This window comes from Monopterus albus, unplaced genomic scaffold, assembly GCF_001952655.1.
Source record: "Monopterus albus unplaced genomic scaffold, M_albus_1.0 scaffold31.1, whole genome shotgun sequence".
Lineage (NCBI taxonomy): Eukaryota > Metazoa > Chordata > Actinopteri > Synbranchiformes > Synbranchidae > Monopterus > Monopterus albus.
In genome coordinates this window covers 3,821,513-3,840,016 of record NW_018127911.1, presented here as the reverse complement: position 1 = coordinate 3,840,016, position 18,504 = coordinate 3,821,513, and the positions used below count along the sequence as shown (strand labels likewise).

General features: G+C 42.6%; 1 protein-coding gene across 1 annotated transcript; it reads right to left on the bottom strand.

The window, feature by feature from the left end:
* Positions 1-469: 469 nt before the first annotated feature.
* Positions 470-18,263, bottom strand: ccdc50a (coiled-coil domain containing 50a). The gene is made up of 13 exons (XM_020596789.1): positions 17,972-18,263; positions 14,975-15,037; positions 12,341-12,470; positions 11,427-11,463; positions 10,362-10,415; positions 9,680-9,782; positions 6,168-7,049; positions 5,286-5,437; positions 4,479-4,523; positions 4,034-4,177; positions 3,834-3,916; positions 3,623-3,732; positions 470-1,943 (listed from the first exon to the last, which is right to left on the bottom strand). The coding sequence occupies exons 1-13, from the start codon at positions 18,024-18,026 to the stop codon at positions 1,924-1,926; spliced, it is 1,878 nt and encodes a 625-aa protein (XP_020452445.1). The 5' UTR covers positions 18,027-18,263; the 3' UTR covers positions 470-1,923.
* Between the last annotated feature and the right edge of the window lie 241 nt (positions 18,264-18,504).

Below are 18,504 nucleotides of genomic sequence, written 5' to 3'. Positions count from 1 at the left end.
AAATCCACAATAATGTCTGAGGCACAACATCTGCAAATACACAAAAGATGCACCTGATCAGATCCATTTCCCTTCCCAGTTGCCCTTGGGTCCACAAGGTGGTGCTCTTATCAAAGAATAATCAAGGAGTCCCTCCCTGGTGGGTGTGGTAGCTCTGCTACAATTAAAAATGGGGTGAAAGGGTATCAAATTCTTTTAAAAAAATAAGCATATGGCACGAACCCCAGTTTGTTCACAGCAATGGAAACACCTGCATGTTTGTCCCCAACACTGCAAAGTCACTATTTTCTTCAGTCAGGGATGGACTCATCATTTATCACTGAATCACTGTCACCAACACAAACAATTCAGTGAACTCAACTTTCATGTGCTCTTCTTTATTCAGTAATGGCAGAAAACAGACTAATGACTGTTTGGCCTAGGAAAAACATGAAAATGGGTCCCTTTGCTTACTACCATTTATTGACTTTCCCCCCCCCACTGGTCCTGTGATTTATTTCCCCCATTACATTGTGTTGTGGGAATGTTTCCCTTTCCTGCAGGAAGTGAAGTTGGCCTTTCTGTTTGAGACAAAAAGAAAAGGACTGGAAGCGAAAGCAGGAACACTCAGGGGACTGAGGAAGGCCCAACAAAATATTGTATAAGTATAAGGCTTGTTGTGGATGCCACCACAGGCTCCCTTTCTGAACAAAGATAACTGTTGGGACACAAAGAGAGAGACTCAACACTGAGGAACATGATTTGGCAGCACAAGTTTTAAAAAAAACAAAATAAAAAACATTCACATTAAATTAAACAAGAGCAAATATTCAATTGCAAAATGTCTGTGCCATAAGCACAAGCATCAATCCAAATTTGACACAGACAAGCAATGTACATGCATTTCGATACTGGGTCTTTTATGGGCCAGTTTTGGTTTGTAAATAATGAGCCGATATGAAACAGTGGCAGAATAAGAGATACAATGTACTGCAGTATATGAGCTAGCATTGTGCATTCACAAAGAAGATTAGCGTAGCCATTTCTGACAGTAAAGAGGGAGCCAGCCAGCTTGATACAGAGTTGAAATGCATGTACAGAGTTGTACACTTTCAGTAAGCATGCACATAGAAACAATGAGTCATACACAGAATATCATCCATCCACTTTCGGTTTAAGGGTGAGGGGGTTAGAAAATCCCACGGCCCATGGCCAATTAAAAGTTCATGAATAACCACAAAGCCCCACCTCCTCCGCAATGGAACAAGGCGGTAAAGCCAAAACTACCAGCATCTTGATAAAAGATTCTTTTTTTCTTCTTTGAATACAGCAACAAAAATGCATCCCTCACCCCACAGTTATATGCTGTGTGGCACATGGACAGGGACTGTGCAGCCTCAGCAAGACAAGAGAACAGAGCTGCAGCATGGGCGTGACAGAGCAGCTGCCATGTTGGTATCTAAGACACTGTAGCAGCCATGTAGGCGCAGACAGGCACGTCCGATGAACAGTCATGAGGAAAGTTGGGATTGCATGGTTATATCCAGCAGAGGCCTTGAGCCCTTGTATTGGCATGGTCCGAGGCAGGACGAACATCAACATGATGACCACAGGAGGAGGAGAGCCAGTACATCTGTTTCAACAGCAAAAATACACGGGAGTTCATCTCGCAAGGCTCCTCTTTTGGCATGTCTGGATACCAAGTCAGTGTAAAGAAATCACAATTCACAAATACAAAAAACAAAAAACAAAACATGAATGTGGCTCCAGCACTTACAACTTTGGAAGGTAAAAAAAAAAAAAAAAAAAAAGTCCCATTGCCAACTCATTAGATTGTCCCAAGGCTTTTGTGAGTGTGAATGGTTGAAAATAAAAAGATAAATAAAATTTAAATAAAGGAGGATGAAGAATCACTGACAGCATATCTGGACATGACAACCTGAGTCACCGCTTGTAATAGGCACCTGAAAAAGATGGAGAAAGAGATCCATCAGCAACAGGTTGACATGTTGTCACGCTGCACTCTTCAGAGACCCGGATTTTATTTCTACTGTCTGGTTTCTTCTGGTTATGCAAACTATCCGACCCCAGATATGTGCAACAAGCACTTTGTAGGCTTTGGTAAAATATGCTTCACTTCCAAGGGTCCCCTGGTGGCACAAATTCTCTGGTCTATTCTCCGTCTGTCCCTCCTCATTTCCTGTCAACTCTCGACTCACTAACAGGTTCAAGGTATTGCCAGTCAACCAAAGCTGATAGGAATTTCATTTAAAAACACATTTAACACAAGAACAAATAGTCCAACAAGTAAGATACTAATTCAAATAGGATAGGAATAAAATAACACACAATAAGATATTTTAAATACAAGGGATCTTAAAACCCTAAGTGTTTTTAAACCTACTGGCAAATACTGTAAAAGGGCCAAACCTGGATGTAAAGTGTCATTTGCAACCTTCGGCGCTTTCTGTCTAAGATGTGACACAAAAAATTCAGCTGATAGAAGATAACGGACCGCCTGTTATGTTCTACCCTTGTCATGTCCGATTACCAAACCAGACAACAAAGAGAACAAAGTGACAATGCTTTCAGTCACAGCCTGATAAAACTGTGTCATAGCTCTTTGAGACACTCCACATTTCCTCAGTTGCTGCAGGAAGAAAAATCTCTGATGAGATTTTTTTTTTTAAGAATCCCTTGAACATTATTTCACTAGCTGAGATTAGAAGACATCGTCCCTGTGCTGCCCTGATGCTTAAGAAGCAAGGGCTTGAATATCTGTTACCGATCCTAACAACCTTCTTCCCATCCGATAAAAAGTCTAAAGCCCAATGACACACTGTTACTAAAATGACAAAAGAAATTCAATTCACTGGGGAGATTGGAATTATTATCCAAAACCACCCGTTTCTTCCTGAAGTCAGTCTATTAAATCCCTGCCACAGCCCTCTGATATCCTTACTCTGTAATTTCCTCTAACTGCTCCTTTCACTGGCATAAAAGGCCCTGTTGCCAAACATTTGCTTTCACCTTCTCAAATCTGTGGCTTTGCTGCTTTTCTTTGTCTTAATGAAACGCACTGGGTTTTGGACTGTTGGTGGCACAAAACGAGCAATGTGAAGACATTTGCTTCAGGAACTGGGAAACTGTCATTTTTTTATCATTTTATCAAGAAAAAAAACAGCAGATTCATTAGTCGCAGCCCTAACTTACATTACATCAAAGTGCTGAGGACTTTCATTTTAACCCTAGCATCCTAAATGTGTGATTGTCTGAAAGCCACAACTCACTGAGATAGAATTATTAATTTGTTGCAGATCAATGATATTTTTTTCTGCAGGTTTAGCTAGTTCAACATACAGTATATACTTCCTTTTGAGAATATGTGCAGTCCAGACAGCCATGCTTTGTGCACGCACACAGCTAACAAGTGAAAAGAATCACATCAAGCTACAAAACGTCAGACGGAAGTAAAACACAAACATCAGACATACTATAAAAACAGCAAGTAGTAATATTAAAGTCATGTGTAGTTAATTAGCAATAATGAGAAAAACACGAGTTTCGACCCTGAAAACAGTAAATTCCTATTTAAATAAATAGGAATCGATGCTAGGATGAAGTACATACAGGGACATCATACCTTTGTAAGCAGCCTCAGGTCTGGTGGGAGCGCGAGGGGGGGGAGGGTAGTCTGAGTAGCCATAGCCAGCGCTCACATTCTCATAGTCATGTATAGGAGGCTGAGGAGGCCTGAGACAAAGAGAAAACACAGAATAATTAATAAAATGCTTGAGTTTCTACTTCTTAAAAGACTGGAAATATTCGGCTTTAAGTAGTCATGACTCTTGTACCTGGCAGGCTTGGTTTGGTTTCTCTGCCTCTGGTATTCATAGTCCTCTCGTGTTCTTGGCCGGACGACTTCCTCCGAACTTGGCTGGAAACCAATAAAAATCATGTTTCCTAAAATTATGGTTGTGGTACCACAGTGGAAACCTGCTTCCCTTCACCGCAAAGAATACAATTTAACATGAGTATGGCTATGGAAAATTACCCTGTGGTCTCTGTCTTGCCACCTCCTTTCCATTTCCATCCTGTCCTTGGGCAACCTCTCCCTCTCTCGGTCCTTCTCTTTCTCTCGTTCTCGATTCTTCCTGTACTCCTTTTTCTCTTGCTCAATCAGCCTCCGGGCATATTCCTGCCAGAGAGATGAGATTCAGTGTGAGTGTCGACTACATCTCATGTCGATATGTATTTGTATAAAATACATACTGCATTTTTACCTGTCAGAAGGAAAAAAAATCCTCATCACAGCTGTATGTTTTTTTATAAAGAGCAGTAAATAACTATAATGTCACGTGGCCAGTACTGATTTAGTTCTTCTTACATAATATCTGGTTTAGGCTTTGGCTTTAGATTCTCAGCGTTATACGAAAATAAAAGTGATCCAACTGGCTGAGCAAAGGAAATGAAGCAGGACAGACTTCATGCCCACTCACCTCATCCTTGGCCACTTGGGCTGCATGCGCATGCATCTTGCTTGCCTAAAACCAGACAACAATTAAAAAGTCACTTCTTTTTGACACTTAAGCATCATTTATATGGTCATTATTATATAATCTACCAATCAAGTAATTTATAGCATAGATGTCTGAGTGTATCATGTAAAATGGGGACCGCAGTGAGTGGACCGTGGTCAGAGGATCACATTTTTGCAAGTCTGTCTTCAGCTTGTTCAACAGCTGTGTGTGTGTGTGTGTGTGTGTGTGTGTGTGTGTGTGTGGAGCGTAGTCCCGCCCTCCTCTAAACAGAGACCAACAGTGGGAAAGCAAAGCAGAATGGTCTGCATCAGCCCGTGAGGTTAAGCCAGGTGATGGTGATGGGACGCCTGGGGTGTACCGCTCCATAGATTCCGACTCTGTTGCCAGACTTTGATACTGGATTAATTATGAGCTCAATCTCTAACTTTCGCATGGCAGCCAGAAGTTGTGTGTTAGTATTCAGCTCTTGCTCTTTGTGGCTTTCAGCGGTAAAAAGTGCTCGACATTGGTCTGAGCTTAAAAGTATTTATCACCAGGTATCCATGTCTACACAGCAGAAATATTTGGGATCTCTCAGCAGTTTAATGGGGGAAGAGTTGTCAAATGTATAAAACTAAATCTCCTCCTGACATTGTTTCTTTTGTTCACTTTAGGGTTGATCTCATTTCACTCTACCACACAAAACTGTTCACCAGCCCTTTTAGATGCACACTCACAACAAACATCCAATAAATTTTTTTTTTTTTTGGTTTCCTATCTCCTCACCTTGATTTCCTCCTCCTGAAGTTTCCTGGCCACCTCCATGTCCTTTAGCTCCAGCTCACGGAGGTCCAGCTTAGTCAGGCCCTTGGTGGCCTCGCTCAGTTCATACTCCGTTTCTGCTACTACTGCTCCACTCCCTCGGTGCACAATACGACCTGTGGATGTCACCGTAGTATATTAACAATAAACTAACAGCAACTAACACTTATTTTCATTATCAATCACAATTTTACAAAGCTGAGCGTCCATGTTAATGACAAAGGCAACACCCAAAACCAGTTTACAGGAAATCAACATGTGAGAAGCTTGTCCTAATGACAAAATTACTGATTAATCAACTGACCAAAAGTTATTAATCTAGCAATTGTTTCAGCATTACAACACATACAACACATTGTAGATGAATTAAACCCATAAGACACCTAAAAGGGCTGCAGTGCATCACTGGTAGCGTTTCATTGTTTTGTTTAGTGCCTCTGACAGCTTTGAGATGAGATAATACAACCAGGTCTCCAGCACTGAAGCCCTTTGTGAACGCCAAATTTTAGCTCATCAAAATCCAAAGAACTATTCTACTAGAAAATCACAGCACACATTTCAGTCTCAGTGTAATTGCTCCCTTATTCAATGCAATAACCCAGCAGTCAATGCAAGACAGCGCAACACCGCAGCACAACAGCAACTAATCTAATTATTTCACACCATCAAAATCTGAATGACATCACTCACCACAAATTACTGTGAAATCATTGTGGCGCCCATGAGAAAATTACTGTCTTCATTAGTGACTGCAATGTTAGATCAACCCACCACCACAGCGATAAAGCGACTCCCGCACACCACACAAACACCCCACAGAGCCCAGAGGGAAGCTCAGGGTGGTACCTGTCTCTCCGCTGGGCTGAGTGTAACTGCGTTCCCTGCCAGGGCCCTCCCCCTGCTGAGGGTCCCAGAATCCTCTGGCATCCCCTCTCCCTTCAGTGCTGCTGGGCTCGTCAAATACCTCTTCAGGGCCGGAGTGGACACGCTGCCGGCCCCTGGCCCTCCTCTCCCTCTTACCACTGTTGTCTTCCTCATCCCAGGAAGACCGGGTCTCCCTCGGCCAGTCCCTGCTGCGACCTGGCTCCAAATAATCCCCATCAGATCCTCTCTCCCTGCTCCTGGTTCGTGCTCGTTGCCGGTCTTTGTCTTTCTGTCTCTGTTTGTCTCCGAGTCTGTCCATACTCTGTCCTCTATCTCTGGATCTTTCCCTGTCTCTTCCTCCTGTTCCTGCTCTGAGGTCCTGCTCCCTTTTACTCCTTTGATTTTTTCCTGCATGCCTCTCCCATTCCTGGTCTTTGTCCCTGTCTCGGTCACGTTGCTTGTCCCTTTCTCTGTCCCAGGCCTCGTCTCTTTCTATGATGATCTGCGGTGGAGTTGGTCTGGTTGGTTTCTCCTTCCTCCTTGCTGCTCTCTCCGTGTACTCCCCCTCTGGGCCTCTAGCTCTGTCAGTCTTTGAGAGTTCATACTCTGGGTATCTGTCCCCATGTTTACCTCCGGAGGGCAGCAGGTGCTCTGGGTAGGGATCTGCATGCCTGCTATGCCCTCCCTCCGCCACCAGATAGTGCTCTGGGTGTCTGGAGTGGCTGTGGGGTGCTGCTGGGTCCTGTCTTGGGTACCTGCTCCTTTTGGGCTCTGTTGAACTATAATCTGGGGAGTAATCACGGTGTGAGCTCGCTGGAGCATGGTGACGGGTGTGTTCATCCAAGTCGAGGGGTTTTCTTGCAGCTGATTAGGGCACAAATGAAGGAGCAAGGATGGGAGAAGGGTGGTGTGGACAGAATGATGGATGGTTGATGAGAACATGGAAATGTGAAAAATAACAGACAGGAATGATATAAGCTAAGATGGTTAAGCAAGCACTGAATTAGACACAGCACCTGTGAGGAGAGTGATGGTCAGAAGACAAAGTACATGCTATAGATGCAAAGCATCTATGTAACTGTGGCACCCAAAATGTCCAGAGCTGTGTTTGTAGCCTAAATAAAAATGTAATGAATGCAGAGTAGCCCAAAAGCTCCAAACACTTAGATGTAGCATAGTGAACAGCAAATATGTGTTGCAACACTCTTGAATGTATTGTCGGTTGTCTGATGGACAGCTGAATATCCATATGTGGCACAACTGACAACCAAGCAAATGACATAAGCAAAGCATGACTGATTTGACGCCGTTCTGCTAGTAGTTGGCCTGTCACTGAAAAAAGTTTGAATGAAAACAAATCAGTGGAAAAGCACACATCAGAAAGAGGCCAATCCTCTCACCGCTGAGAGTCAGCTCAGTGGAATTCCTCTTATCTAAACGGCTGCTAACGTCTCATCACCTCTGTTGATGATCAACTGACTGGTACCTGCTCAGAGTGACTGGGCTAATTTAAGTGTTTAATCTCATCTACCATCCCAATTTCAAATACATTTCTCCATACCAGCTGGTTTTCCCCAGTCACGTATCTGTGGAGACAAGGTTTGTGCAACTATAATTCACAGGATTAAGACAAACAGCAGCCATTACATGTCTGTTGAGAAGCTACATGGTATCACAGAAGTGTGTGTGTGTGTGTGTATGGAGGGTCTAAAAAGCAGGGGAGTGGAAATTTGAAATGTAACACTGTTATGAAGAATTCACATACAAGTGCAATGATGAAAATGTCTAGACCGAGCCTGAAACTCAAACACCTGTGGCAACCTTGTAACCTGTGTAAACTGCATCTGGTCACACACCACGTGAACGTCATTCCCCTACCGCGTTAGATGGAGGGAAAACAAAGCAGCTGAATCTTTATTTCGCTGTTTAACCTGTTCGACAGCAGTAGTGCGCACATATACTCAGCAGGGACATGGTGGCGACTGGTTATGCAACTTAACAAGCCTTTATAGCAAAAACAGAGCCCAGCAGCGGCACAAAGGGTCTGATATACTATAGGGAGCAGGGCACACATATCCAGTAGCGTCATCCCGACTGCGCTGCGTGTTTGACAGGTCAGAAACAGTTGAAGCATCGGGGGGGCTGATGATCCATACAGACACGACAGGACAGGTAGACTGACAGCTGAGAGATTTGCTTCATTAACAAAGAGCCCAGTGTCCGTGCCTGCACAGCGCTGAGTAATACTTCAAGTACGCACTTCAAACCCCGCCTCAGAGACTACCCTCTTTATTTCTGTTCACAAACACCTCCTCTCTGCCTGAGAAGACTAGGAAGTGGAATAAGTTGTCATTCTTGTATCACCAACAATCTAAGTAGGCAAATTGAAAAGAACAAAAAAACATGGAGGACTAATACATAGCAACCTGCCAGTCAAAATAAAAACTATAATGTCTGTGCTGAATATTTGTGGATCACAGAGAACAAACTGCAAACTCTGGAGAAGATGAAATCCAAACATGCCCAAGTGTTGGCAGGAAAACTGGGAGTCAAATCTGTCTGATTAGATTAAGCAGCTGAGCTTTTACGAGTCGGGAGGGAACATCAACAAAGAGCCACGTGAATTATACGTCCCTCCTATACTCAAAGTCACACCTGAGGCTCAAAGACCATAACTGCCTTCAGACCTAGCACACGCTGCTCCTGATGGCTGCTACATTTCAGCAGCAGTACAATTTCTCATGCTGACAAATGGATGGCCCTTTTCTATAAAGGACCTGTGTGGAACAGGCATTTCTCAACACAATGATGATGCAGGATCAATTCTTGAGGTGAATCACTGCAACAAGTTGACAAAGGCCAACAATTTCCAAAGGCGGCAAAGAAAAGAGGAAGACTCAAACCGCTCTCTCTTGCAGTAGTAAATGAACCAGTGGGATACGTAAGGCAGAGGAGTGATGTATGCATATAAAGATTTTAACTGAACTCCAATATGTGACACTGAGGCTCACCAATATATTTATATTTAGGTTTTAGGTGGCTATGTCAGTGGGTAAGTTTTAATGCATTACTGACCAACTGGAGCTTCAGTAAAAAGGTCACATCTGATGTCAAAGCGTATTTAACCCACGTCTTACAATTACACACACTGGTAAACCCGTTTACAGTGGTGTCTATCTCTGAAAGGAGCAAAATGACAAAATATTGTTCTGTAGGAATATGTAAACCTCCCTTCAAGTTAACTAAGTGCTTATGAATTAATTCCAAAATCTTTGCTTCAAGTGAGCAACACTGCACAGCACTGTGCAGCATCAAAAGAACAGCATCACACATCCAGAGCTGGGGGTACAAAAAAAAAAAAAAAAATCCCGATCTACAAAGAGAAGCACATCTTCCTCCATGTCCTTAAACACACAAACTCACATGAGCAACGCACACATATGAAGAAAGAGATTCAGCCACTAGTTAACATGAGCCAGTGGTGCTGTCCCTACCTCCGTGATCCTCAAAGTACTCTTCCTCAAAGTTCACTTCTAGCTGCTTCTGTCTCCTCCTCTCCTCTTTCATCTCCTTCTCCTGCAGCTTACGTGCAATGGCCTAGAAACAAAACAAGGCAACATTAAACATGCTGGCCCACACTGAATATGAAAAATACCCTGTACAACTCTGTTTTGCAATGTAGTTGTATTTTCACCAGTCAGAGTAATTTCAAACATTTCAGATTAAAGTGCCGAGATGCATCTTCGCTGATGCTTTAGATAAATCAACAAGTAAGCCAGTGTTGTAGTGTCCTACTCAGGCCACTTAGTTTGGGTACATCCTGCTAGTTGTTGGCCTGTGACTAGTAGCTGATAGTTGACTAGTTATTGTTGTTACATAGCCACGAAGCAATGACATCAATGTCAACAATATCATGAAGAAACATTTATGAAAACATCCTGATACTGTAACATTATGTAAGGCAGAAACTTAGTGACTAAGACTCTAAAAAATTAAACTGGCTCGGTCATTATGGCCAGTACTTGATTACAACAGAGAGGAAACACAAACAAGGTGATGAAACAAGTGGAATGATCCACCCATTACATCGATATAAGACGTCAAGTCGTTGATGGGTGTATGTAGATGACGTTGTGCTTGAATGGGCAAAAGTGTCTGGCTGTGTGGTTTTTTTACCGCATCCTTTTCTTCCTGCTGCCGCTGTTGTTCTGCCTGTCGGACCAGTTGTTCCTGAACTGCCTTTGTTTGTGGGGGGGGGGGGGGGGGGGGGGGGGGGGGTTGGACAACTTTAATAACAGCTATACAACTTGTAACTGCAGGGAATATTGACAATGATGATGGTGATGGTAACGGTCGAGATGTTAGGTTCTAATGTGAATTAAAACAAAACAAAACAAAAAAAGTCATGTCCAGTAAAAAGACTTTTCATTTTTAACCATATTGTTCTCACATATTTGTTAAACAGTTCATTGTCTCCCCTTTTTCCCAGCACTGTTGATTCTTCTGTTGCCATTTTGTTCTTATCTTATTTGCCTCACGACATTTCAAGCTCACGACTTGGTGCTGAAACTGACTCTCATACTTGATAAACCACTGGATTTAAAATAGCACACTGGGATTTTCATACTGTATACAAATATCAATGCTGCTAAAACGAAACAATTGTTAAATGTTAACGAGGTTGAAATAATCGTGTACCATAACAGCAGTGAACACAACAAAAGACTGCTCTAAAGTCAACTAGCATGTCATAAGAGAGAACATGTGCACTTAAGCAAGAGCAGGAATATGCTCGCTTGCACAACAACATCACCGCCTTCCTGGAGGGCTGATATGCAAAGACCATTTCTATGTTTGTATGATCACACATACACAAGTGTAAAGCTTTACTTAAAAGGAGAAGTAACAGCTTAACCACCCTGTGCTGCACCTGAATTTGACCTGTGTTGTCAAAGGCTCTGGAGAACATGGACTGTAGCACCTTAATGTACCTTCATCAGAAAACTAAGAAACAAGTGATGCTGTGTTTAGTCAAATGTCTAAGAGTGGGTGGCTGTGAAGTGGCACTGGCAAGTGCAGGGTGGATGGCAGTGTGAGCTCACAGTATGACAAGCAGCACGTATCCATGGTGGAGCATCTGGCCTCTCCCTAGGAGTGCAATGCCACTGAAGCTTTCTGTCTTTGTGTGTGTGTGTGTGTGTGTGTTTGAAACAGTGATCTTACTGAGCTATGAGTCAGCACTTTTATTTCAATAAACACTTCAGAATAGAGAGAAGGACTTTAAATCCAAGAGCCTTTTTGCATGCTTCTGTTGCAGTTCCTAGTCTGGACTGAAGCAGAAGCAGCAGACCACATAGCTATGTTTAGGAGCAGTCACCGATGCTTGATTTATGATTCCGCATCAGGGCACTAGGCCTGTGGGTAGTCTGTGTGGCAGCTGCATAGCTCTAGACATGCAGCTGGAGCTCACCCAAATCCCCCAAGAATTAAAGTTGCACATCAAGGCTACAGATGATGCTACCAATAGACCACATGAGCAAGCTGCTCAGCCTGCTCGTGTTTTCTCCTGCATGTTCAGTAACAGCTGTTGATAGTCAAGACCGCATATCAAATTGAATACAGGCTCGACAATCTTCTCCTATCCAGGAACGCTACACGAAGTTACATTTTGTGACTCAGCAAAGCCTCTACCAGTTCCACCAGTGAAAACTGATTTAAATAAGGAACACAAGACGACCTATTATTTCACAACGTAATAATCAAAAACAGGGTTAAATGAGCAATAAATGGGTTAGATCTACACCGAACAATAAATCAATTTGCAGGAACCTATGGTGGGACCGCTCGATTGTCTTGCTCAAGAAACATAAATCTATCTTAGGGCACAGACACCCAAAGCCAACATGAGAGAACTAGCAGCCACCTAGGCTGACTGTCGCGTCGCCTCATGTCACCTTTATCTGGACCAGTCGGGTCAAAAAAGTGACACTTGAACACACTGCACAGACTACAGCTGATTAGGCAAAAGAAAGCTATTACAGTTTAAGTCAGAGTTCTGCACTCATAAGGACAGTTACTGCTACACCTAACAACGATTGTGTGTTGATATACAGTATCTGTGCATGTTTGAGTGTCGACATGTGAGGGACACCCACATTTCAACATGCTGTTTCTGGCTCTGGACTTTGGCCCTCTTATCCTCCTCCTCCTGCAGCTTCTTGGCCACCTGGAGGTCCTTCTGCACCAGACGGCTCTTGTGGACATTGGACGCCAAGTGGCTCTCAACTGTAAATATAAGACATAAGCATAGCTCTTAAAACTGTGTACACAGAGCAGAGCAGGTCTGCTAGCTGGACCGCACCACTTCTAAAGGTGTTAGAAAAATAATCGACAGCACAGCACTGAGTTTATTTACATATCCACACTTTTTTTGGTGTTTGTCTCACTGAAGAGCAGTAGCACTGTGTAGACGGTCTGCAGACATAACGATGAACACCGAGGACACGGACTCTTCAGTCAGTGGTAATAAAGGAAGAGCGCCCTTAGTCACCGAGAAATGAATGTTCGCAGCTGAGGCGTCGTTCCAAGGTTGCGTGATGGCACATTGTGGGCTATAACAGATGATAAATCCTGCTTGCTGACACATTCCAAGCATCTTGTAAACATGGAGAGCATTACTCACTCGTTCAGCTTTGTTTCACCTGGCTATCGATCCATTCCCAGCTTTCATGTGAGAGGGACCAAATTACATTTGGCAATTTACCCAGCTGTAGCAACTTGTTAAAAAAGTCAAGGGGTCGACATTGATTTTTTTTTTTTCTGGATGACATTAAAGTTTATGACACCTTACAAAAACTATCTGAAGGCAAAACTGATGTCACAGCCCAAGATAAGGCTATTATTTATCCAGTGCTACATTTTTCAGTGGGAAAACGGATTCATCTTTTAAGCAGCAAAAAAACCAAAAACAAAAAGAAGATGAATCAAATCGACCAGGCATCGTGACATGGGTTCATTCAGACTTCCGACTTGACCAGACATTGTGACACTGGCTCACTCAGACTCAGCCCTGAAGAGGTCCTACATCGCTCAGAAAAAGGAGAGTTAAGGGGAGAAAGCTAGACCATTGAACGCTCAGTGAGAAGCTGAACAACAGAAGAGCGAACACATTCTAGAAATAAAGACACCAAGTGCCAGAACAGTTACACTGTTAGGCTAAGAGAGATGAGCCTTGCTTATGGAGCACTAATGCTTCCAAGGGTTAAAGACAACATAGGGACAGGCTGTCCAAAACCAGATTAATCACAGCCAGAACAGAGCCTAATTTGCACTTAGGGTATGGCTGGGTGACATCTGGCCTTCTTTCTGGTGGAGCTTGCTGCATAATTTACCCTTTGATGATGATATACAGTGACATATTTATGGAACCTGATGCAGAGAAGGGTTAGCGGTTACGTTTCCACTGTCAACACTCACTGGCAAATGTATCCATCCTTTCACAACAAAAGCAATCTGAGCAGTCGCTGACTAATTTCCTGCACAATCTAAAGCTATTATCTCTCTCTGTTGGGTCCTGTAATTTCTTTATGAATGAGTGCAGGTGAAGGACACAAGGAGGTGGCCTGCTACAGATACTCATTTGTGTAAGGAAAGCCTTGTTATGTCTGGGTCCGTGTTTGTCCATGCCTCCTGAGAGAAAATGTCCTTTGAACCTACCTCAGCAGAAGATGGCTGGACCTACAGTTCCTACTGTTTCTACTAAAAGCTGGTTTACAAGTACTATGCATGGGATTTGAACAATTTGTCTTAAAGCACTTACTAAAAAGAAGACTAATCAGTAGCAGCAGGGGAACAAACCCTCTTTGGGGACGGAGTCTCTGTGTTATTAAATCATTCAAAAAAGATGCCGGCTAATTACACACACACACGAGCTCACATACTATAAAAGCACTAGTTAACCTAATGAGGCATGCAGAGACAATACACACAGCTAACAGAAAACACCCAGATGCACCAAAGAAGAGTTCGGGACTCAAAAAAAATGATCCTTAATTGTTCACTGAGTCACAGTCAATGGTATCTCACAGTGTGTTAATATATAAAACTTTTGCTAAGCTCCTTGCGCAGTCTCACTTCAGATGTAGAATCAGGGCCTGTCTGTGCTAAAACAAGCACAGATTAATGTGCTCCACCTTAGACAGTGCAGCCTGCCACAGCCCTGCCCTGATTCAGTATTGCTGCTGCATCCTGCACCATTCACCACCGTGTGGCTGAAGCTGGGCGCATGTACTGTAGGCTTAATCAGGCTGCAGGCACCGACATTGCAGTTCACCCTGCGACACTTGACAGATTTTTCAGAAGGGAAAGGCGGGAGTACTGTGGAGTGCTTAAATTTTTTTTAATTGTTACACTCAAACATCTTTCATAGTTTTTCTTTTGCAAAGTAAGCATTAAGTGACCTACAGTAGGAATGCAGCAGGGCAGCTTGACAGAAACAGTCCACAGTGACGTAGTGGGTCTGCTGCAGAAAACATTACCACAATAAAGGACTTAAGTGTTTAAACAGTCTCCTGGAAAAAGGAAAGGACCTGTCTGCACAAACTCTCTGGACTTTTTCATTTTATTAAAGACACATCAAATGCAGCCGGACCTCGCAGGCCAGTTCAGTGATCAGGAACGGTGAAACAAGCGGAAGTCAGCAGTCTCTCGGGGCAAAAATATAGCAGTTTCCAAAATGACCTGTTCACTTTTTGCACACGTTGCATTGTAGATTTAATTTAGTTTCTTACTTTCTTGTTCCTGGAGGTTGTAGGCCAGGCAGTGGTCCTCCAGCACAGCGAAGTCTCGGCACACCAAAAAAAAAAAAAAAAAGTTTAAAAATATGTTTCAACAGCATAAAGCTTAACATCAGGCCCATCTGCCTACACACAGTGAAACTGAAAAAAATATTTTAAAAGTCACCACAAGCACAGGAAGAAAACTTTTAACAAGTTAGCTTGAACAAAAGCAGACGATCGGAGTTACTGCCCTTGCAACTTAGGATAGAATTATTTTGTAAATTCACTTTGTGTTGTGACAAATGCTGACAAGTAGGCTTTATAGCAAAATGAATGGAAAAACAGCAACATAACTGCTATTCTTGAATAGCTACTAGATGATACTGACACAAAAACAAAAGATCTGTTTAATCTCTGAATACCTCAAGTACTATAACAAGCTAAATGCAAGGCGAGATATTTTTACATCTATACTTTTCACAGATTACAAACTGGAACAAACAGTGTTTATCAGTCTGATCAACTGAAAGAGGTTTGGCCCTTTGGCACAGTTGACACTTATCTATTTCCATCTTCACAAACATGAAGTGAAACTGCGCTGCTAACAAAATAAGGTATGCAAGTACACCCCTATATTTCCTGAGAAGCATATCTCCCCCAAATACTACAAAATAGAAAACAATGACGCCGGGATGCAAACCAGCAAACAGCATCCTATTTTTCTGTGCCACATTTACAGACAGTAAGTTTTTATGACTGAAACAATATTATGTGGCCCAAGCTTGAGAGCTAAAGCTCCACTACTACAGCTCAAATATATGCTTGCAGAACATGATCACAATTTTTTTTTTTTTTTTTTTTTGCCAGAGAGAATCTGTATCTTATTACTTGTCTACTGTCTTACATGGACATTTCCCCAGGAAATTTAAACTAGTTCTCATGGTTTCAGTGTTACTGATACAGCCAAAACCCAGTGAGCATTCATTCTTGAAATGACAGTGCAGACCATTGTGGCAGGGGAATTTTCCCTAATAAAAAACAGATACCATCACTGCACATCTATCTGAACAGAAATGAGGCATTTGCCTTCTACTGTAGGAAACAGTAGAAGCTATGGGGATGATGAAAACCTTTCTCAGGCCTTTGGTGAAATTTGAATGTCGACCTTAAGAGCACATGGTGCACCGTATAGCATCTGCTTCTACAGCATGGATTAACTATACCTCCAGACACAAAACTGGTGGATCAAATGTAGAAGAATGAAATTAAGTCACAATTTCATCTTGCAAGAAGCCACGTAACAGCCCTGCTGCTGGACATGGTTCTATTAAAGTCCTTCTCCTCCCAGCTTTCACTACATAGCCTAGCCACATGCTACTCATTCTCTCCTCTCACAAACATTACTTCATCCACATAAAATATGAATGACTAGCACTACACTGACCACGTGTTAGTGTGTCAAAGGTATGGACATACAGCACTTTCCCAGTGAACTGAATGGGAAAGCGTGTTTAGACATTTTGACTGCTAGTGTAGCCCTGAAAAAGTCAATTATTTGCTAATATTGCTGACAGCAAAAAAACACAGAACTCAAACACAACACTGATGAGTGGCCCAGAGCGTTTGGTTGTAGTAGATGAGCAGATGACTGTGGGGGTGGGTGGGATAAACAAATGCTGGAAAGGGGAGGGCAAGACCTCTTTCAAATCCCTCAGTGTCTCAGATCAGTACAGGATTTGAGTAACACAGACCATTTTCCACCATATGCTTAATCTTCTTAGCCAAGAAAGCTGAGATTTATTCAGGCTGGTATAGAGCAGCTCTATACACTAGTCATTTTAACTAGTTCAGCAGTTTTGCTTCATGTGACAAATCTTTGTAAATCTTGAAAACAATGAAAACAAAAACTGATAAGACAGCACAATACAAATACACCACATGAATCCAGTCTTAGGGCTTCATGTGCAGTGGAAAAGCCAAAATACAAGCTCAGTTCATTGCTGAGTTACAGTACAGTAACACTAGACAGTTGACAATGTGTACTGTTTTCACACAACAATGCATGAGGGATGAAACAAACTTTTCTAGCAGCTTTCTGAGGCTTTTCCTCTACAGTCTAGCCAATCAGTGGAAATGCACAGCCCTTCTCTCGCTGACCAGAATAACAAACATCCAGCTGAGCAGCTGCTTCACACAGGATGGGTCCTTTCCACCACACCAGCACAGCATCCCAGCCAAAATCTGGTTCAGACTCCCACCTGCTTTTAACAACAGTAGACAAGGTTTGGGGTGTATATAAAAGTTATGTAGAAGGGGAATCATGTTTGTAATTCTTTCTTGGTGGTCACAATTTCTTTGAAGATAATGTTGCAAGGCACTAACATATTTTACAGCCAAAAGTAAAGTGTGACTGGATATGTCATATGAAATGTAAAGTACAGAGGACATTGGACACTTTCAGCATAATGCACAAACAAACTCATCTTGTCTTCTGGGCTCTGGCTGAACCACATGGCTTAAAACAGGTAAACACTTCGATGTGATCAGTATTAAGGCTAACAAACCATCTATAACACTGTATTTACCCACGTTGGTGTTGTGCCAGCTTGTGTGTATCCATTATAGTGTAACAATTATCCCCATACCCATCATCATTTCACCATAGTCCAAACACTGAGAAATACGAAGGGGGCACATCTTGCCAACATGTTTTATCCCTCAAAACGATGTTTCTTCTTACAACCTTGACTGCAAAAAGACTTTGACAGGGCTTTAAAAATGGCACAACACATGTACCCAGGTGAAGGAATCTAATTAGTGCGGGTTAATTGGCTCGAGCCTTAAACACTATTGTGCTAGCATCTGCTCGTTAGCTGTGCTAACAATCGGTGTAACAGTGAAACCCAAACACCGGTGTTAACACGGCTGACATTAGCCTAAGTGGATATGTCTGATGCTAAACAGTTAGCTTGTTTCATATCTAGCCAGCAGATGTATTATAGACGTTACCCTCTTTCACTCCAGGTAGATTATTCTTGTCGATGCTAACGTTACATTCAGCCATGTTGCCGATAACAAGTTTAAAAAACGCTGACGGTGATTTACGCTTCCACGCTTCTTCTCAAGGTTAACGACAAACTGATCGATCGCCTTTACTCATAAACCCGATTGACGGTTCTGGTCCTGGACGGCCGTTTTGGTTAGTTTCTGTAGCCAACCTCTCTCGATACTCCGCTGCAGTAATTGCCTGGCAGCTACACTGCTGAAGCTACCGTGTCAGATTTTCTACAAGCGTCCCCCCCACCCCTCCCTCCTCCTACCCAGCCCGCCAATTCAATTACAATATACACCTGTCTTCCGGTTAAGCATGTCAAAATAAAAGACTGTATAGTTTAGTACATAGTCAACATGAACCCTGAGCTTAGAATATGCAATATAGTCTAATTTTGGTTTGACCTGTATGTACATTACATTTATTTGAATGTCACTGACGAGTGTTAATGATGAATATTGTTTCCAAAACTGATTTTCATTATGGTCCT

Coding starts and splice junctions, on each gene's coding strand:
- ccdc50a (XM_020596789.1), bottom strand. CDS start 18,026: ATGGCTGAATGTAACGTTAGCATCGACAAGAATAATCTACCTGGAGTG. Junction 15,038..17,971: donor TCTACCTGGAGTGAAAGAGG/GTAACGTCTATA, acceptor TTTTTTTTTTGG/TGTGCCGAGACTTCGCTGTG. Junction 5,438..6,167: donor TCAGCCCAGCGGAGAGACAG/GTACCACCCTGA, acceptor TGACATCCACAG/GTCGTATTGTGCACCGAGGG.